The sequence below is a fragment of the Poromitra crassiceps genome (assembly GCF_964638095.1).
Source record: "Poromitra crassiceps genome assembly, chromosome: 8".
Lineage (NCBI taxonomy): Eukaryota > Metazoa > Chordata > Actinopteri > Beryciformes > Melamphaidae > Poromitra > Poromitra crassiceps.
The window spans coordinates 37,970-60,738 of record NC_139629.1 but is presented as its reverse complement, the minus strand read 5'-3'; the positions used below and the strand labels follow the sequence as shown (position 1 = coordinate 60,738).

Here is a 22,769-nt window from a genome sequence, read left to right as displayed (position 1 = left end):
GGAGAATTTGCTATTGGTAGATATGAATGATTCTTGGTATATATTAGGGTTGCACGATATTTATCGGACCGATAAATTATCTGCCGATATGGCCATTTTGCGTTATTATTTATTATTCCAATAATGGCATTTTAGCCGATAAAATAGCCCCCGATAATACGGCGCCAACTTGGCTTTGTTTTGCATTGAAAGTGGAGTATTGTTGTCGCATGCTCATGACGTCACAAGCAGCTGGCGAAACATGTGGCTGTGGACAGTTTCAAATGATAACAAAACAACCACTATTGCAATTTGCAATACATGTCCCGCAAGGTTTCTGAGATTAGGGGAAAATCTGAGCTGGCGTTACGCTAAACCAAACGTGGGGAGGAGGCAGCGGATTTGCTTGGCGTTAACGTTCACTGTTGTGGTGGCTAACGTTAGCTAGCTGGTTGTGGCCTACCTAGTAGTTCAGCAGGCAGCGGTCCACAAGCTTCTTGTGACCAAAATCCCCGCATTTAATGCACTTCATACTCCCAGAGCTGGCGTAAACCATAGAGAACCTCATGCATTACTCGAAATGAAACGTCCAGGGTTTGTGTCTCCAAAAGCTAAGGGCGCTAAACTAATGCTAATGTTACATGCAAGGTAACGTGAAGCTAACGTAGCTAGCTGGGGGGCAGTCATGATCTACCAATAATAAGGAAAACGAATGCGCACATTTACATAAAAGTCAACATCACATAGTCTTTTCTTTAATCTAGAGGCATCATTTTTCAGTCAAAAGTGAAACGACACAGATATGATGGCGTATAGTGAGGCTTTCCATGCCTCACTATAGAACTGCCCCCAATGCAAAATTCAGACAGCTCATATGTTGCCAGTAACGTCATGCCAATAAGAGTCTAAATTACTATGCCTTTTATGTTTTATCTGCAGACTAAGCAGCTAGGCTTTCGGTTCTATAAAAGCCTTTATTTTTTGTATTGACTATTGCGTGATACACTTTACTAAAACAATCATATTATATCAGAAGTGTTGTTTGTGTTCACAATAGTGATGTCAGATTTGCTTAGGTCAGAGCTATGGAATATTAAATCATCCATCTTTGCTCACTACATCTGCCCTTTCTTATTTTTTTTTACCCCAGGTGTGCATAAAATACAGGTTAAGAACTTATTTTTTTAACACCAAAATGTGAAATAATTATCGGTTTATCGTATCGGTTATCGGCCAGGAGAAGCATATATTTATCGGTTATTGTATCGGCTCTAAAAATCCATATCGTGCATCCCTAGTATGTATGGTATTTTGCAGAAGCACAGCTTTACTCTTAGGAACATGTCAGGTCACATTGTTATTAGTATTTATTTGTAGCCTTCTAAACTTTTAGCAAACCATCTCAACTAAGCCAGTTGTAAACAGAGCCGTATTTACAATAACCCACTGGTTAGTCGAGCCGTATCTTTTGGCCCTGATACAGGTACAGTCATACATCAGCGAGGCACAGACAGTATGCCTGTTAATGTGAAAGACAATCTATAGTAGAGGGAAATCCGTGGTTAATGGATAGACCCAAGATACATAGCATCACCAGGAAACACCCTTGGGGAAATAGGCTAAGAGCTCGAGATATCAGTAGGACGAGCTGCCAGCGCAGGAAGAGGCTGATCCATGCATAATTTATCACTCCGTATCTATACCATCCTACACACACACACACACACACACACACACACACACACACACACACACACACACACACACACACACACACACACACAGACACACACACACACACACACACACACACACACACACACAGACACACAGACACAAAGACACAGACCTCTCTCGGCTGTGGTCATTGACTACTGAGCTCAGATAAACAGCCTTGCACTCAGCAGTCCCATCAGATATTCAGAGATATACTGCTAGCCAGTGAAGGCTAAGACAGGGCCAGGGAAGGCTAGGACAAGGCCCGGGCCAGGGAAGGCTAGGACAAGGCCCGGGCCAGGGAAGGCTAGGACAAGGCCAGGCCAGGGAAGGCTAGGACAAGGCTAAGACAAGGCCCAGGCCAGGGAAGGCTAGGACAAGGCCCAGGCCAGGGAAGGCTAGGACAAGGCCCATGCCAGGGAAGGCTAAGACAAGGCCCAGGCCAGGGAAGGCTAGGACAAGGCCAGGCCAGGGAAGGCTAGGACAAGGCCCGGGCCAGGGAAGGCTAGGACAAGGCCAGGCCAGGGAAGGCTAGGACAAGGCCCGGGCCAGGGAAGGCTAGGACAAGGCCCGGGCCAGGGAAGGCTAGGACAAGGCCCAGGCCAGGGAAGGCTAGGACAAGGCCCGGGCCAGGGAAGGCTAGGACAAGGCCCAGGCCAGGGAAGGCTAGGACAAGGCCCAGGCCAGGGAAGGCTAAGACAAGGCCCAGGCCAGGGAAGGCTAGGACAAGGCCCAGGCCCGGGAAGGCTAGGACAAGGCCCAGGCCAGGGAAGGCTAGGACAAGGCCCGGGCCAGGGAAGGCTAGGACAAGGCCCAGGCCAGGGAAGGCTAAGACAAGGCCCAGGCCAGGGAAGGCTAAGACAAGGCCCAAGGTCCTAACTGGGTTAAGTTCTGAAGGCAGCGTTCAGAGAAGGTCCTAACTGGGTTAAGTTCTGAAGGCAGCGTTCAGAGAAGGTCCTAACTGGGTTAAGTTCTGAAGGCAGCATTCAGAGAAGGTCCTAACTGGGTTAAGTTCTGAAGGCAGCGTTCAGAGAAGGTCCTAACTGGGTTCAGTTCTGAAGGCAGCGTTCTGCAGCCGATGCCAGTTTGCCAGTGAGCAAAGCAGACTCACATTTCCAAACCATCAATATGCATGAGCACTGCGCAGCAGACTGTTCAAAACAAAGCTCCACCATTCCCTCAAATAACGTCATCTTCTCATCTCCCTCTCTACCTCCCTCCCTCCTTTCCTCTCTCTGGTTTTGCAGGAGATCGTGGACAAAGATGGCAACAGCAGGCTCCTGTCCTTCACAATCCCATCTCTGTCCAAACCATCGGTGTATCATGAGGTGGGACTCCTCTCTACTTACTAGATCTACTGTGTTTCCCTGCACTTCTGTCCTCTCATGCTATTCTATTCTTCTTGTTTCACTCTCTCTTTTTAAAGCCTTTCTCCCTTTCTTGCACTATATGCTCGGGCCTGATGATGAGTCCTCAAATCTATATCTCAACAGTGTTTCCCACAGGATTTAGAGTATTTGTGGTGGGGGACCGCAGACCCCCTAGGGGGGTGCGGGTTCATGCCCCCCCGCAATTTTTTTTTTTACATTTTAAAGTAAAATGCATGAATTTGGTGTACTTTGAGAAAGCTTAACTCATTCACCGCCAGTTTAGGACTGCCAATATTTAGCACAGGCCAAAGATTTTCATAATTGTTGGTCATCTTTCAAGACCCACAGTAAATTATCTATTAGCACCAGAGTGATTTGCAATACCTCAAAATGAAGATGTACGTCTCTGGGTTCACCAGGGGAAAAAAGTGAGCTTTTAGCTAGGGATGGGCATTTCTAGCAAAAACACTATTCGAAATTCGCTGGCCAAATTCGAATTTAATTCGAATTTCGAAAATAAATAAAAAAATGTAAAAAAAAAAAAAAAAAAAAAAAAATTTACATTTTTAATTTTTTTTACATTGACATTTTCGAAAATAAAAAACAGTTTTGACAATCATGAGTGGTTGTGGTTCATTAAATATTTAGTAGGCTCAGGTCTGAGTGCCAAAGGGGTGCCAAAGTCACCCCCTCTCCCTCTTCATGGGATTTCATCCGCCATTCATTTTTCCATAAACCTTGCTTAAAATGCTTATAGCGATTTGACTATACCGGTACTTAGAATCAGGGGAGACAATGCAACATTTCACTCAAAAAAAAAAAAAAAAAAAATTTTTCGAATTTCGAATTTCAATAATAAAAGTCGACCTTGATAATAACAACGATTATTCGAAAATTCGAAATTCGATGCCCATCCCTACTTTTAGCATGTTCTGTACTCTACTTATAGCCATTTATATACACCCTGTTTTCCCCCAAAATGTCTCTCTGAGAAAAGAAATTGCAGAAAATGGCATTTATGTATTTATGCACACAATCTCATGCAGAACTCGCTCTCAATTCTTTTATTTTGAACTGTATTGACATCAGACATGTAAATATTATTCGTTAGGACACAAATGACAAAAAAAAAATATATATATATATATATATACACATGAAGTGCTTTTTTTTTTACATTCAACAATACAGTTTACTCGGTGTGAGTGAGTGTGCAGACAGACAGACAGACAGACAGACAGACAGACAGACACACCGACAGACAGACAGACAGACAGACAGACAGACAGACAGACAGACACACACACACACACACACACACACACACGATCCCCCTTTTAGATTTCTAACCCCACATATTTTAAGCAATAACCACGCCCTGTGGCGCTGGGATTGGCCAGGAGCAACACTGGAGGGCACGCAGCCCAGCGATTACATGAACCAACTGAATAGCTCTTGAGAAAGGACAGCGGGCTGCTCTGACTCCCGCTTCTGCCTTGTGCCTTGCTGTTGTGTGTTTATTTTGCACCCTTCCTCGTCCATGTCTCCCTGTCATATCCCCTGCTATCTGATCGTTCCCGTTTTCCCCTCGGCTATTCAACACGTCCTCACCGCCCTCGCAAACTGATCGATTATTTCCTCATTCCTCCGATGATCAAACACATCTCTTGATTACTTTCTCCCGGCTGGCACAGAGGAAGGCGACTCCAGCTCGTGCAGCGCGCCGAGGCGCGTTTCAATGGCGTTTCTCCTGTCTGCACAAGGAAGCGTTACCAGTTTTCTGCTTTTCCTCCTGCTCAATTTCAAAACAACAGCTGCGGTATGTGTTTGTTCACGTGTTGTCTTAGATGATAGGGACCTGATACCATGTGACAGGCTGGGGAAGTGTTTAAACTACGCCCTGCAGTAATAAAAACACGTCAAACACGTCATTGGCGGGGAGGGCTATTTCTGATAACACGTCAAAGACGTCATTGGCGGTGAATGAGTTAAGAGCAAAATTAAAAGGCTAGATCTATGAAGAACATGTCATCATTACTGTGCTGTGGGTTTACAATGACAAACTAAATTTCTCCCTATAGGTCAGGGATACTCAACTTGCTTTGCCACTTTCGTGAAATGATAGAAGGCGAGGGGCCAGTTAATAAACAAACAATATACATTTTTCTGTAGCGGATTGTAGGTTTTTGGGGTGTCAGCCGGAGTTTAGGCTGACAATGTTGTGCACACCGGATAGTTAGTTAGGTTAAGTTAGTTACCGGTAGGTTAAGTACATACATAAGTGCCTGGGTAGCGAGCAGATTGCGGTATTTGACAATTTAGCAGCTAAATCATAGATTATTGAAAGATATTCCATATTCCATACTGAAATGCTATAACAGAAGTATTGGCCAGAATGACATGAACATTTATTGGACACTTATTCAGCGGGTATCTTGCATGTTGCGTTTTTTTTTTTGGTCAACATCTTTTTGTGGCGGTCAAAATCCTTTTGTGGCGGCCCGCCACAAATTCCTTTATGTATGGGAAACACTGCTCAATATAAATATCACCTTTACCACTAGCATCATGGCTGTAGCTAAAAATAAATGTGCTGACATCTCTTGAGAATTTTCTAAATGAATACGCTGGTTTCAGCTTCGCCCCCCCCCCCCCCCGCTTTGGCATAAACTCGTCATCTTGGATAAGGTGGTGGTTATATTTCGAGTGGTGAAAGAAATTGCTTGTGATGTTCTTGTGACAGCTGTCGACAGTGTTTACATTTTGCTTTTTTCTGCATCATGTTTGTTGAAGCCAAAATGTGTGCCAGAATCATCTTTGGGTGCCGCCGGGGTAGGGTTGTCACGATACTACAATGTGTAACTTTCCACAGACCTCGTTATGAGCAGTTTCATGGAGGAACTATTTCCTTTTGACCGAACTACACCCGCTAGCTGCGAGCTAAAAGCAAATAGTTCCTACATGAAACTGCTCACAACAAAGTCTGTGCATTATCTTGAGTAACAGGGTCATGATTTCTGGAAACACACATTGCTGTTGAGTTTATCAAATGTATTCTATTGGCACTTTGAGCACCACAAGCCGAGTGTCATCCAGTTTCATTGTATTCAAGAGAAGGCAGAAACTCTGCGGACGATATCTCCAAAACTCAGGCAACTAACACAAAACTATATAGATGGATAAATAGCACTGCAGGTGAGAGGGAAAATGTGTATTTTGGATTTTAGGGTGAGCTGTCCCTTTTAAAGGGGAGTAATTCAAATGATTTACATTTAATAATCAGTCGTGTTACTAAAAGTTTAATATCAGTTTAATTGAACACATTTAGGAGAATCATTTAACACATGAGTGATAGGGCTGTGAATCTTCACTGGCCTCACGATTCGATTCGATTACAATTCAGAGGGCTACGATTCGATTCGATTACGAGCATCGATGCATCTCGATGCATCTCGATGCATCTTAAGTCGATGTATAACTTTTTTCCGCAATACATGATTTATTTTTTCTCACTTTCTTTTTCTCACTGTGTGGCTACTTTTAAAATAAAAGTGCATTTGGAATTGCATTGTATTATGATCCATAATTAAAATAAACAACTGCATGTACTTCCATTATATTTTATTTGATTATTAACACATTCACTGCCAGCCGTTTTTTTTTTTTTACTGTAGGTAGGTTCTGCCAGAGGGTTTTTTTGAGGATTCTGGCTCATCTTTCAAGACCCGAGGATTCTTTTCTGCTAAGATTTTGTGAACACACAATATCTCAAAAGAACTAATAGAATGTGTGCTTTCTCTGTCTAAAAGAGTTAGTTTGTAGACTTAGTAGTTATGTAAGCATTAGCAGTTGAATACAGCATGGTTTCAGCGTCAGAAAAATTATTCTGAGATAAACGGCTTTTTGTGAAATTCGATAGAACAGTCACTTTAACCATTCATTTTTGGCATCAGTAAGACGTCAGACATCTAAACAATAGTTTTGAACAGTAATTTCCTCCATAACAGCAGGAAACCCCCCTCTGCTTCCAACTCCTCCCTCCGTGTGTGTCTTCTTGGCTGCAGCGGCCGTGTCACAAGCTTGTTTCTGCTGCTGTAACCTCGCGTCACCAGTGTCATTGCTTTGCTGCTGCTGTGCCTGTCTGCGCGGCCGCTCTTTGAGGAAGTCTGGATGGACTCGCTCGCTTCTTGGAGTTTTGGTTGAGAGCTTTGATGAAGCTTTTGCGATTCTGGTCATATTTATGCTGCGTGTTTCAAAGTGTGTTCCACCCGTAATCTATTATGCAAATTTGCAATCCCGCACCGCCAGCAATCAGCGCGAAAACGAAAGCGTTTTCGCCCAGCCATTTTCATGAGAATGGCTTCCTCACACATGCTTTTTGCTTGCCTTCCTCTAGTCTGGGAGAGCACTGTCGCCACTTAGTGGGTCGGTGGAATGGGTTGTACACGTTGTACACGTCCAATACTTATATAAGAGATGTAAAAGGGTTAGATGCACATCCCACCGTCAAAAAAACAAAATCAACAAACAAAACAAAAAAAAAATTGACGTAAAAACACGTCATTGGCAGTGAACGGTTGGATTTTGTTTGACGTAAAAACACGTCATTGGCAGTGAACGTGTTAACTCATTGAGTGCCAGCCACTTTTGGAGAACGGACGCTCCCAGTGCCAGAGTTTCAGAGCGTTTTCAGTGATTTCTCGAGGCCCACAGAATATTGTGTGATATTACTATGTAAACACCAAACACGCCCAAAGAACGATGAGACTCTCTTCTATCATCAGCAAAAAAAAGTTTATTGATATCATTTTCCGTTCTTTAGTTATCAGCCGGAGAAGATAGGTGGATTTAAGCAAAAACACACGTTTCAATTTAGAAGCTGAGATAATGAGCCTTTTGTGAAATGAAGCATTTCAAGCACATCACTGACTCTGAAGCTAATATTTTCTGATGTAATGACACCTCAAAAATAATTTCCTTCAATAAAACAGTGAAAACAAAGGAATTTTGTTTGGCCAAATAATATTTTTTAGCTGCAACCAGCAGCGCTGGCCCCTGCGTGCGCAGACCCTACATCTTCTTGCTGGTCTTGATTTACTGCTGGTGGGCATCAGATATTCTAGCTTGTTTGCCTGTCTCTGTCCATCGAGCCTGCTGTCTGGGTCTGTGTTTACTGTCAATGGTTGTATGCTGCCCTGCGTGCCCCACCCCCCTCCTCCTCCTCCGTGGGAGTGTCTCTGGTGGCTCTGCTGCGTTTGCTCTGCGTTTGCTCTGCACTGAAAAGTGCGCTGCACCCCGCTTTTTCACAGCGTGTCGCCGGCTCCCAGCTGAGAATAATGTAACTTTTCAGAAAGACGCTGGTGTCGGCAACTAAATCATATGGAGGGGCTATCGCAGCGGAGACGGAGGGGCTCAATTGTGGCAGCAGATTGACTGCTGTTCACAGGCACAGCTAACGTTATGCTTCATGCATATCGATGCATACCGATGCCGTTTCCGTTTCCATAACGACGACTTCTCTGTTTTTTACTCAACTTTCTCTAATCTGGAGAGCACTGTCGCCACCTAATGGGTCGGTAAAATAGGTTATACATATTCAACATGCCCCAAAATTTTACAGGATATGTTATAGGCTTTGATCCACGTCCCACCGTCAAAAAACGCAATTGACGACAATCGTCGTCATTGGCACTCTACGTTAGTATTCGAATTGACGACGATTGTCGTCATTGGCACTCAATGAGTTAATATATATATATTTTTTTATAATCGATTTTTGACATTTGTGAATCGATGCAGAATCGTGCACGTCCGCATCGCGATGCATCTTATGATCAATTATTTTTGACACCCCTAATGAGTGAGGGGGAACTACTGTAACTATTGTCATGGCAAAACAGCTCAAGGGATACATAAGACAAAAAGGTTGGGAGCCACTGAACGAGAGCACAAAGCTAAATAAGAGCATCTATTGACCGCTGTATTGAGCAGGAATTAATTAGCAAGCTGTTTAATGGCACACACTGATCTAGCACCATTTAGCTAGGAGAAAAGTGTGTTGCTGTCTTAGCTAGCCAGAGCCAGGAGTGTATGGCAGCTACAGCATGAATGAGTTTGTGGGAGAGTACGTGTGTGTGTGTCTGTGTGTGTGTGTGTGTGTGTGTGTGTGTGTGTGTGTGTGTGTGTGTGTCTGTGTGTGTGTGTGTGTGTGTGTGTGTGTGTGTGTGTGTGCGTGCGTGCGTGTGTGTGTTGCGTGCCCGTTTGCCTGGCCCAGCAGAATCACATGAGTGCTGATGAGCGCGTGTGCTGAGGGCCATTTATTGCTGTAATTACAAGCTTGAGAGGTTCCTCTCTCCATGTTGAGAGAATGAGAGAAGCATGGGAATGTGTGTGTGTGTGTTTGTGTGTGTGTGTGTGTGTGTGTGTGTGTGTGTGTGTGCGTGCGTGCGTGTGTGTGCATGTGTGTCTGCGGGTGTGCGTGTGTGTGTCTGTGTGTGTCTGCGGGTGTGTGTGTGTGTCTGCGGGTGTGTGTGTGCGTGTGTGTGTTTGTGTGTGTGTGTGTGTGTCTGCGGGTGTGTGCGTGTGCATGTGTGTGTGTGTGTGTGTGTGTGTGTGCGCGTGCGTGCGTGTGTGTGTTTCTGCGGGTGTGTGCATGTGTGTCTGCGGGTGTGTGTGTGTGTCTGCGGGTGTGTGCGTGAATCAGAGCAAGGTTCCGAGGCTATGGCACGGCACTTAGCGGCCGGCGGCTAGCATTAGCATACACTGTCTCTCATTTAGAATGAAGCACCCTCCTCCTGGCTCTCTGCTCAAGATACTGACTGGAAAAGCAATTTAATTTAGGAGACCTCTGCTGTGCACACCGTCACAATGTCTAAGTGTCCTTACATCACACCTCACTCGCCCATAGACCCTCATTTGTCTCTTATCTGTGCCTCTCCCTCTTTCTTCTTCTTGATTGTTAACCTTCAGAAGAAAGGGGGGATTATTGCCATAAAACTGAGGTTGCTATGAATTTGTCTCAGTTTGCTCAGGAGTGACACAAGGCAGGATAACAGGTACACATACTTGCACCCCCCATGCAATACCTGTTACCACTGACAGCAATAAATACACAAATCAAACCGACCAGACCAGTCAATAGACCTAGAGAAGTACAAGAAATGTCATGTTTCAAAAGAAAGACGATCAATAAATAGGTCAAATCAATGAAAGTGCTAATGAACTTGATGGATTTAGAGGTTCATCAACACTGCCTCAGGATAGGTGCTGTGATGAACTGCAGAGGTCTTGGTCCTGACAGCATTAAGCACTCTTCCAGAGAGACACACACCGAAATATGACCTGGCTGGGCCTGGGTGAGAGGGATGACCTGTGGCTGGGCCTTGGTGAGAGGGACCTGTGGCTAGGGCTGTTCGATTTTGCCTAAAAATAAAATTGACGATTTTTTCTCTCAAAACTCGATTTTCGATTTCGATTTCGATTTTTTTATACTATTATACTTCTCTAAACATTTTTTTGCCTTGCAGGGCTATTTTTTTCCCAATTGTTTTCATAAGTGACAATTTACGCCTTTACTCTGAAGGCAGAACAACCCAACTTCCTGTTTTAGCCTAACTTGCTATGCCTAACTTCCTGGCTGTTGCTTGCTAACCGGCAGTCACTTGACACTAGAATAACACAAAGTCACAACAGGTATGCGGGGAACTGCGATAGCAGCAGTTAGGAGGAAATTCAGACAGACACGGTCAGTACTGGTAACGTTACAGCCAAGAAGCAGAAGCTACTCGGTGGCCTCATGTGTTGTTTTGTTCTTATGTGAACTATAAAGGCAGCATTTCAGCGTCCCGTGATAACATATGTGTTTGTGTGTGTGTGTGTGTGTGTGTTGTGGTAATCGTTATCTTGCACAGCCCGCAGTGCAACACGCTGCTCAGTGCTCACACACTGTGCTTTTTGGAGGCGTTGAAATAAGTTCATTGCTGCTGTCTTTAGTAGCCAGCAGTGGTCACAGCCTCCAGAGAGACTTTACAGCGGGGAGAATGGACGAGTAAGCAGCAAGCGTACATGAGAGATAGCCGCCCCGCCGTAACGTAATTACCCTAGTTAAAGTATAAATAGATTTTATGATTTTAATTTTTTTTACATCGTCCTAACTAATTCATTCGATTACGATTCAAAATGGATTCATCGAGCAGCCCTACCTGGGGCTGGGCCTTGGTGAGAGGGACCTGTGAAGAATGTTGTAGAAGACAAAGGCAAAATTGCGGTCGATAATATTTTTGCAGCTGTGCGTGTGAAATCAAAGAGGGTGACTCCCAAATTTGCCTAGACAAATGAATGGGGCCAACAGAAGGAAGCACATTGCTGACAGTAACATCATCCAGTTTTAGAGCAGTAATAATATTTATTATAATATATATATTATATTATAATAATATATACTAATATGATCCCATTGTAATGAAATGTAACGACTAATCATAGCAATTCTCCACGTGAGCAAAACCCCCAATTTGTCACTCAACAATAGCAGAAAAGGCACTTAAGCAGAAATCTGGCAACCCAGAGTTTATTTCAGCACGTAAGTAGACTCTAGACCCTACCTTTTTTTCAGGCTTCCTGTAAGCTACAGCACTAATCTTCAGCCTCCGCACAGGTGCAGTGCCGCTCTGTTGTTGTACCGCGGGATAGAAGAGTCCCGGCCCTGAACGCTAGTGATTAAATAACAATTGTGACGTTTAGCATTCAAAATAAAAGCAACGCAAATTGCAATGTATGTTTTTAAAAGGCACCGCTGCGCAGAAGTGGAAGTCCCGGGCGGAAGATCCACACTGTACAGGAAGCCAAAAAAAAAAAGCTACGGCTGTCCCAGAGTCTATTTACTGTCCCAGAGTCTATTTACGTGCTGAAATAAACTCTGGGTTCCCAGATTGCTTCAGCACAATGTTTCTTGTGGGACACAGCTTCTTCTTTATGCCTGTGAGCATCATGAAGTTCCACTTTCCAGTCTTCATGGCAGCAGAAACACACATTATGTCAAAGTCACTGTTCTTAGGTTCTGATCACTAATCTCCCTTTGTATTGACTGCTCTAGAGAACAGACTCACTGGTCTTTGTACTGACTGCTCTAGAGAACAGACTCACTGGTCTTTGTACTGACTGCTCTGGAGAACAGACTCACTGGTCTTTGTATTGACTGCTCTGGAGAACAGACTCACTGGTCTTTGTACTGACTGCTCTGGAGAACAGACTCACTGGTCTTTGTACTGACTGCTCTGGAGAACAGACTCACTGGTCTTTGTACTGACTGCTCTGGAGAACAGACTCACTGGTCTTTGTACTGACTGCTCTGGAGAACAGACTCACTGGTCTTTGTACTGACTGCTCTGGAGAACAGACTCACTGGTCTTTGTATTGACTGCTCTGGAGAACAGACTCACTGGTCTTTGTACTGACTGCTCTGGAGAACAGACTCACTGGTCTTTGTACTGACTGCTCTGGAGAACAGACTCACTGGTCTTTGTACTGACTGCTCTGGAGAACAGACTCACTGGTATTTGTACTGACTGCTCTGGAGAACAGACTCACTGGTCTTTGTACTGACTGCTCTGGAGAACAGACTCACTGGTCTTTGTACCGACTGCTCTGGAGAACAGACTCACTGGTCTTTGTACTGACTGCTCTGGAGAACAGACTCACTGGTCTTTGTACTGACTGCTCTGGAGAACAGACTCACTGGTCTTTGTACTGACTGCTCTGGAGAACAGACTCACTGGTCTTTGTACTGACTGCTCTGGAGAACAGACTCACTGGTCTTTGTACTGACTGCTCTGGAGAACAGACTCACTGGTATTTGTACTGACTGCTCTGGAGAACAGACTCACTGGTCTTTGTACTGACTGCTCTGGAGAACAGAGAGCAGAATCTTAATGACCCTTTCATCTACATTCATTCTGTTGTATGGGGAAGAATAGATGAGGATGAATAAATATTCAAGTTAATAACTATTAAAATGTTTTGTGCTGCTTCTCGTGTGTGTGTGTGTGTGTGTGTGTGTGTGTGTGTGTGTGTGTGTGTGTGTGTGTGTGTGTGTGTGTGTGTGTGCGTGCGTGCGTGCATGCGTGCGTGTAGCCTTCCAGCCTGGGGTCCATGGCGCTGACAGAGGGCGCTCTCTGTCAACATGACCTGATCAGAGTGGTGTACAGCGGCCTCCACCCTCAGAGAGAGACCTTCACTGCACAGAACAGGTACCACACACACACACACACACACACTGCAGGGCTCCACGTGAACTTTTCCAGAGCTGTGCGCCCTCTGCGCCCCTCAGCTATGATGGACACAGCTCAGCTTGTCTGGAAATCCATTTGTGTGGCGAGGTCAAGGTAGTGTTTATGAAGAGACAAGTGCTCGCTCACTCCGCCTGCTGATATACAGCCGGGCCGTTTACCCCCTGTGCACACACAGGAGTCAGTTATGGCCTGGACTCTCCAGGTCGTGCTCCTGGCTGCTCTCCATCAACACACACAAACACAGGTCGTGCTCCTGGCTGCTCTCCATCAACACACACAAACACAAGCTAACACGCTAACAGGTAATGTACACCAGATGTGTTATGGCTGCGATGCGGATCCGGCAAAACTGCCGGAGCGACTATCGTCCATGTTAATTGATGGGTGATACATGCGGTACGGAAAGATTACGCACCTGTTCTATTTTTGTCAGATGACATGAGTCGTACCAGAGCCGTACCGCATCTGTTCCAGAGGCGGTGTACATTAGCCTTAAGAGACTCCAAAACACACATGCACAAAATATACCCTCAACTTGCAGCATTTTGCAGACATCTGCTCCAATTGTCCAATTTCTATGTGTATCTCTTTGTCAGTGTGTCTCTGACTGTGCTGTTCATCGTTGTGTCTCCAGGTTTGAAGTCCTGTGTTTCCTCATGCTCTGCTACAACTCGGCTGTGGTCTACATGCCCCTTTCCTCCTACCAGTCCATCTGCAGAATGAGCTCACGGTGAGGAGCACACGTACATGTCTTCATTTCTTTGTCTTTGTCTTATTTTGTCTTATTTCTTTACTGTTTTAACCCCTTTATGCTATCTGTAGCATCCATATCTATATACATGATACATATATCTGTAGCATCTATATCTATATACATGATACATGTCATATATGTAGCATCCATATCTATATACATGATACATGTCATATCTGTAGCATCTATATCTATATACATGATACATGTCATATCTGTAGCATCTATATACATGATACATGTCATATCTGTAGCATCCATATCTATATACCGTAAATTCCGGACTATAAGCCGCGGCTTTTTCCCCGTTTTTTGGCCCTGCGGCTTATATAACGGTGCGGCTTATCTATGGATTTTTTCAGAAAAAAAAAAAAAATACAAATAAAATCTCTCTTTTTTAGCACTCTTTCTAACTATAAATCCACTTCTGTTTTAATTTCCTCTCTTGCCCTCTTTTCACCACACCGCGGACACTGTGTGCACTGTAAAAATAAACAAAGGTGGTGTTGTGTTATGTTGTTTTGTTGAAATGTTACGGTAATACGGTAAATGGGAGCTTCCTCAAACAGCCAACAATCCCCTCTGTGCGTGAACCCTTACATATGGTAATTACGGTAAGCAAACGGCCACTCGGTGACCTCCAAAATCGATGGATTTTACAGGTTACACAGCTTCATCAGCACATTTTATGTGCATTGCTTTGCTGCTTGTTTTTTCGATTATTTTTTTGTAAAGCACCTTGAATTGCCTTTGTGTATGAAAGACTTGACATCATTGGCGGAAATCAACCGGTTACTCCTACCGGTTCAAAGTTCATCAGCAGCCCGGAATCACAACAAGACGAGCAGTAGAAGCAACTCTCTCTCACTTACCATGGGGAAGGTACGCAGAAATTCACACGACGCAGCTTTCAAGTTGAAAGCAGTCAATCTCGCATTAAAAGAGGGAAATAGAGCAGCAGCGCGTAACCTGGGCATCGACGAGTCAATGGTGAGGCGTTGGAAGGTGCAGCAGGAGGAACTGTCTCAGTGCAAGAAGACCAAAAAGTCCTTCAGAGGTCATAAAAGCAGATGGCCCGAATTTGAAGATTCCCTTGAAGATTGGGTGTTGACCCAGAGAGCAGACGGCCGAGGCGTTTCCACGGTGCAGATCCGACTGAAGGCCAAAACAGTCGCCACCGAAATGAAAATTGAACATTTCATAGGTGGCCCATCTTGGTGCTTCCGATTCATGAGACGAAAGGGACTGTCCGTCCGGGCGAGAACTACTGAACAACTCCCTCCCGACTACCAGGAGAAAATCACAAACTTCGGCAAATTCACACAAAGGAAGATCACGGAATATTATAGGAGTGTGAAAACATCCACAATCACCAACGGGTTCCAAAAGGCTGGACTGCTGCGGGATGAAGAGGATGACGCTGGCGCTGATGAGGACTTTGGTGGTTTCAGTACGCAGGAAGAAGAGGAAGACGAGGATTAGTGACTTGACTTCTCTGGTTACAGCCGTTTGCTGCACATATAGCCTATTGTTGTGTGATTTTGTCTGGGGATTAGTGACCTGACTTTTATTTTGTTTTGTTGAAATGTTAATAAATGGGAGCTTCCCCAAACAGCCATCTCTTTCCCGACAATCCCCTCTGTGTACGAACCCTTACATATGGTAATTAAACATCAAAACGCCCGCGGCTTATAGTCCGGTGCGGCTTATATATGTAAAAAACAGTCAATTTTGCTGCTGCGGCTTATATACCGGTGCGCCTTATGGTCCGGAATTTACGGTACATGATACATGTCATATCTGTAGCATCTATATCTATATACATGATACATCTGTAGCCAGTGACTAGTGTGCACCCTCTCCTCTTCCACCTCCATGACTGAGTCTCCCCTCTACCCTGTAGCCATTTACTCACCTCAATACTGACCTGTCCTCTAAGCAGGAGGATTTGATAAGTACAATCCATTATAGCGCTGTTGTTAGTGGAAAGTGCCCTATGGTTGGCTAAATTAAATTCTCACTGTTGGATACCTGTCCACCTGTCCAAGTCTGTCTGTCCTTGAAATACCCAGAGGCGCTGGACGTAGTAGGAAGGATCGATGTGGAATTCAGAATGTGAGGCTGCAGCCCCCCCCCCTCCCCAAACCCCCCATGTGTGTGAGCAGACAGCTCAGCCCCCCCCCCCAAACCCCCCATGTGTGTGTGAGCAGACAGCTCAGCCCCCCCCCCCCCCCAAACCCCCCGTGTGTGTGTGAGCAGACAGCTCAGCCCCCCCCCCCAAACCCCCATGTGTGTGTGAGCAGACAGCTCAGCCCCCCCCCCCAAACCCCCCATGTGTGTGTGAGCAGACAGCTCCACCCCCCCCCCCCAAACCCCCCGTGTGTGTGTGACGGTACGTGCACATCATGAAACGCTCGGCGGCTTGCCTCCTGTGGAAGCCGCTTTGACGCTGCATCTTGATAGGCTGTCTTGCTCTATTTCCGTGTCTGATTGGTCAATTTGCCTCGCGCCCCCTGCCGCTGGAACCGCCCACAGCGTTTCACTGTGGCAGACTAGAGGCGGCTTGTCTCCGAGCGGCTTCACGCTCGCGGGGCGGGACTAGGGCGGGACCTTTCGTTGAAGCTACCCAATGACAGCTCTTCCTACACATTTCCTCCCCCCACCCTCCTGTGTAGCTCGACCTGAGAACGTTTCTACAGGCTACAGCTCCAAGCTGGAAGCTGGTTTCCACGCCCACAAAACGCTGCGACACAGCGGAAAAGCGAATTTGCCATTGTAGATGTGCACGTACCGTGAGCAGACAGCTCAGGGTTTGAACAGTTCCCTGCTGTGAGCGAGCAGACAGACGGTGCCTGAAGCAGCTCTGTCTAGACAGGCGGCACACTGTGGCTACGAAGACTGCAGAGCACCACAACCATGCTCACTCTTTCAATTTAGCCTCGTCACCATCTCTGTAGACTCCCCACACCCCCGCCACCTGACCTTTTTATCACCCCCGCCACCTGACCTTTTGATCACCCCCTCCACCTGACCTTTTGATCACCCCCTCCACCTGACCTTTTTATCACCCCTCCACCTGACCTTTTTATCACCCCTCCACCTGACCTTTTTATCACCCCTCCACCTGACCTTTTTATCACCCCTCCACCTGACCTTTTTATCACCCCTCCACCTGACCTTTTTATCACCCCCTCCACCTGACCTTTTTATCACCCCTCCACCTGACCTTTTTATCACCCCTCCACCTGACCTTTTTATCACCCCCTCCACCTGACCTTTTTATCACCCCTCCACCTGACCTTTTTATCACCCCTCCACCTGACCTTTTTATCACCCCCTCCACCTGACCTTTTTATCACCCCCGCCACCTGACCTTTTTATCACCCCTCCACCTGACCTTTTTATCACCCCTCCACCTGACCTTTTTATCACCTCCTCCACCTGACCTTTTTATCACCCCTCCACCTGACCTTTTTATCACCCCCTCCACCTGACCTTTTTATCACCCCTCCACCTGACCTTTTTATCACCCCTCCACCTGACCTTTTTATCACCCCCTCCACCTGACCTTTTTATCACCCCCGCCACCTGACCTTTTTATCACCCCTCCACCTGACCTTTTTATCACCCCTCCACCTGACCTTTTTATCACCCCCGCCACCTGACCTTTTATCACCCCTCCACCTGACCTTTTTATCACCCCTCCACCTGACCTTTTTATCACTTCCTCCACCTGACCTTTTTATCACCCCTCCACCTGACCTTTTTATCACGTCCTCCACCTGACCTTTTTATCACCCCTCCACCTGACCTTTTTATCACCTCCTCCACCTGACCTTTTTATCACCTCCTCCACCTGACCTTTTTATCACCCCTCCACCTGATCTTTTTATCACCCCCTCCACCTGACCTTTTTATCACCCCTCCACCTGACCTTTTTATCACCCCCTCCACCTGACCTTTTTATCACCCTCTCCACCTGACCTTTTTATCACCCCCTCCACCTGACCTTTTTATCACCCCCGCCACCTGACCTTTTTATCACCCCCTCCACCTGACTTTTTTATCACCCCCTCCACCTGACTTTTTATCACCCCCCTCCACCTGACCTTTTTATCACCCCCTCCACCTGACCTTTTTATCACCCCCTCCACCTGACCTTTTTATCACCCCCTCCACCTGACCTTTTTATCACCCCTCCACCTGACCTTTTTATCACCCCCTCCACCTGACCTTTTTATCACCCCTCCATCTGACCTTTTTATCACCCCCTCCACCTGACCTTTTTATCACCCCTCCACCTGACCTTTTTATCACCCCCGCCACCTGACCTTTTTATCACCCCCCTCCACCTGACCTTTTCATCACCCCCTCCACCTGACCTTTTTATCAGTCTATCTATCTATACCAGCGATCCTCAAAGTCCGGACTCCGGTCCGCATCCGGACCCAGACGCCGTCCTATCCGGACCGAGCCCTATAACCTACAAATCACTGAATAGTTACATTTTCACGGAGCATTTCTATTTTAACCGGCACATGCTTTTCTAGCCTTTATGGTACTGGTTTATCTGTCAGGAAGCTCACAGACCAATGCATGCGCTGTAAATCATCACACGTGATGCTACTCAGCCAATCAACAAGCGAATCGATTCTGCCTGCTGCTGCTGCTGCTATCTTTCTGGCCGAGAAGAGCCTGGTGACGCGAGGTTAGCTGCTGCGGGAGAGTTGACACACGGACGGAGGAGAGGCGAGACTCGGAGAAATGCGAGAGAAGTATTTCACATCGCGTGCTCAAAAGAAACGAGTAGCCCGTGAAAACAAAGCTTTAGTTTTAATCCAGAGCAGGCAGACTCATGTTCATTCATTGGTCTCACGAGCAGTTCAAAACCAGTATGTCTCGTGAAGTGTGATGCGATCCTGACCAGCTGTCTATGGAAGTGCCACACATGAGCACACACACACTCAAATCCAGGGCGCACACACATTCACTGCCCAACGGCATGCAAAGTTTGCATTGCGAGCGACCGATAGATAGAAAGACAGACAGACAGGCAGGCAGGCAGGCAGGCACAGACAAACAGAGTGGGAGCTCACTTCTATCAAGAGAAAAGGAGGTTTGTTGGCTGAGAGCCTGACTGATAAAATGTGAAATGGAGTTAAGAAAAGGAAGAAAAGGGGGAACTTATTTTTCTAAAATTAAAGCACTATATTTTAAGATGCAAATTTTTCCAAAGCACTCTGTTGTGTTATTTCTAAATGCAGCCATTATTTTACTTGAAATGAGAAAAGAACATGTATTTATTATTAGTGTAGGCTAGTTATTTATAATTAATCCAGTTAAATATGAAAACTGTAAATAAACATTATTGATGTTTATTTTGATTTAACAGTCAGTCATTGACTACATACAGACATTGTACCATTAGGCTACTGCAATCATTGAAGTAGCCTAAGTTCAATGGCACTGAATCATAACGCAAGCTCAATGTTCCGGACCTTCGCTTGAGGACATTTTCTCTATCTGGACCTCTTAGAATTTTAATTGAGTGCCCCTGATCTATACTATGTACATGTGTGCTCCCCTTTGCTCAGTGTTCACCGTGTTTCCTCTTTGTTTATGTCATCCAGGAAGTGACTAATGTTCCCTGTGTTGTTCCTCCTCTTCAGTCATCTATCGTTTTCCCACATGCGCTTTGTACCGCTAAATGACCGGAACGTGGTCTAATGCCTGCATGTGGGAAAGTCGTTGTGCCGGTATAAGCGCGACCCCGTCGTCGTGGAGATTTCACCAGTTTCGAGCCAGCCAGAAGAGCGGTATGCTCTTAAGGGAGACCAAGTGGGAAACGGGTCCAGTCATTTTCCGCGACAGCGGTCCTTCTCTCATGGGCGAGGTGTAGCCTACACACGTTGCTTAATGTTCCAGCGGGCATAATCTAATCATTTGCGCACATTAAAGCAAACTGGCGAAATGATCTTGTGATAATAAGAGCGGTATGTCAGCTTCATGTGTGGGCGTGCTGATTTCCGAAGGCAAGGCAAGCCCGGACACATCAAACGAAGCCAGTCTGTAAAAAGTGCTTCAACGCGACGCAGGTGAACGGATAAACATCGAACCAGCAACTATTTCTCAGACACGGATCCCAACTTCTTCAAAGTGCATCATCTAATCATTCGCGCACATCAAAGCAAACTACTTCCACATTTCGCTTCGTGCATTTGCTTTCTCTACATACATACAAGCTCCCCCCGCCCCCCAACATACAGGCAATTTTGCTGATAGATTCCCACATGCGCGAGCCGAAGTGTGAAGGGAAATGTCCGATATTGACTTACAGGTAATTTTCCGGTATGCATGTGGGAAAATGGCTTGTGTGTAGTAGGAACTATCTGTGTGTAGTAGGAACTTGCGAAAAACCTCTCCGAACCTTCTGTCTTTGTTTGCTCATAAATTGCCCTTTGTTGTTGAGTTCAGTATGACCGTACTCACCTTGGGTGTGCATGTCTGTGTGTGTTGTATGTATGTGTGTGTGTGTGTGTGTGTGTCTCTGTGTGTGCGTTCCCCCCCAGGTTGTGTGTATGTGGCTTCCCGCGGCAGCAGCAGAAGGTCTGGAGGGAGCCGTGTAACCGTGTGCTGCTGGACCCAGAGTTCATGGTCCAGATGCTGACTGCCGTCTATCACGCCATGTACGTATCTTCAGCTGCCTTCTCTCCCTGTCAGTTTTGCACCCTTGCTGGTGTTCAGCCACCTTGCTGGTGTTCAGCCACCTTGGTGGTGTTAAGCCACCTTGCTGGTGTTCAGCCACCTTGCTGGTGTTCAGCCACCTTGCTGGTGTTAAGCCACCTTGCTGGTGTTCAGCCACCTTGCTGGTGTTAAGCCACCTCGCTGGTGTTAAGCCACCTCGCTGGTGTTCAGCCACCTCGCTGGTGTTCAGCCACCTTGCTGGTGTTCAGCCACCTCGCTGGTGTTCAGCCACCTCGCTGGTGTTAAGCCACCTCGCTGGTGTTAAGCCACCTTGCTGGTGTTCAGCCACCTCGCTGGTGTTCAGCCACCTTGGTGGTGTTAAGCCACCTCGCTGGTGTTAAGCCACCTCGCTGGTGTTCAGCCACCTCGCTGGTGTTCAGCCACCTCGCTGGTGTTCAGCCACCTCGCTGGTGTTAAGCCACCTTGCTGGTGTTAAGCCACCTTGCTGGTGTTAAGCCACCTTGCTGGTGTTCAGCCACCTCGCTGGTGTTAAGCCACCTCGCTGGTGTTCAGCCACCTTGCTGGTGTTAAGCCACCTCGCTGGTGTTCAGCCACCTTGCTGGTGTTAAGCCACCTCGCTGGTGTTCAGCCACCTCGCTGGTGTTCAGCCACCTTGCTGGTGTTCAGCCACCTCGCTGGTGTTCAGCCACCTCGCTGGTGTTAAGCCACCTTGCTGGTGTTAAGCCACCTTGCTGGTGTTAAGCCACCTTGCTGGTGTTAAGCCACCTTGCTGGTGTTAAGCCACCTCGCTGGTGTTAAGCCACCTTGCTGGTGTTAAGCCACCTTGCTGGTGTTAAGCCACCTTGCTGGTGTTCAGCCACCTTGCTGGTGTTCAGCCACCTTGCTGGTGTTCAGCCACCTTGCTGGTGTTCAGCCACCTTGCGTGCCCGTCCGCATGTCCTCGAGTGCCCACCGCCCGGGTGGGGTCGTCAAAAGGGCCTTTCTGTGTGGAGTTTGCATGTTCTCCCCGTGCCCCCTGGAGGTTTCCTTCATATAGGAACCCCCTTCACCAAAAACATGCAATACCCTGGTCGCTGAAGTGGTGCCTCCTCTGGTCGTTCAGGGCGCCTGTTCGGAGGGAGGGGAACTCGTTGGAATAGCGTGACCAGTTTCAGCTCTCCCCAGATCGGCAGAGGGTGGAGCAGCAACCAGGATAAATAAATTAAAATTTGCAGTAATGGGGGATAAAATAAATCAGGGAAAAGAGATAATAGGAAAATAGGATAATGGGTGATAGAGCACATTTGAGTCATTGAGTCATTTTAACACAATGTTGTTGTTTTTCTTCCGGATTTTCCTCTCATTTTCTCTCCAATTGTACTTTTCCTCCTGCTCTCCCGGTCGTTCCTGCACCCACTCTGCTGATCTGGGGAGAGTTGGAGACTAGCACATGCTTGCTCCGATACATGTGCAGTCGCCATCCGCCTCTTTCCACCTGACAGCGAGGACTTTCTCCGGCAGGACATTGGAGGCGCTAGTGCAGGGACCAGGGCTCATACCCCCACCGGCTCCCCACCCGCAGACACAGCCAATTGTGTCTGTAAGAACGTCTGAACAAACCGCAAGTCCCACGGCCGGGAATTGAACCCGGGTCTCCCGCGGTGGTGCTTTTACAAATAACACAATAATAACACAATAACAAACAACTTTTGAACTTTTGCCATTTCAGAACATCACTAATGAGGGCAACCTCTATTCTAGTTTGGCCTGATTTACTGCAGAGAACAGCTTAGCCCGTCAAACTACAGAGGACAGAAACTCTCCGTTGTACAGACTGATTCGATCAGCAGTGCATTGTGGGAGCAGGTGATTTCATCCGCTATGAGGACGGTCGTTGCAAAGCAGATTAGGGTTGATGATAGCTCCTCCTCCTCAGTGATGGATCTCCTGATTGGTTCGTCACTGGAACCACCACTG

At 46.5% G+C, this 22,769-nt stretch overlaps 1 protein-coding gene across 1 annotated transcript in view; it reads left to right on the top strand.

Moving 5' to 3' along the window:
* The window catches only part of LOC310781444 (hyccin 2-like), a gene marked incomplete at its 3' end in the record, with an annotated part of 74,210 nt that overhangs the window by 31,435 nt on the left and 20,006 nt on the right, over positions 1-22,769 (top strand). Inside the window, exons 4-7 of the mRNA XM_083642077.1 lie at positions 2,943-3,023; positions 13,197-13,312; positions 13,989-14,084; positions 20,678-20,794. Coding sequence (XP_083498203.1) covers positions 2,943-3,023; positions 13,197-13,312; positions 13,989-14,084; positions 20,678-20,794 — 410 coding nt within the window. The remainder of the gene's footprint in view (positions 1-2,942; positions 3,024-13,196; positions 13,313-13,988; positions 14,085-20,677; positions 20,795-22,769) is intronic.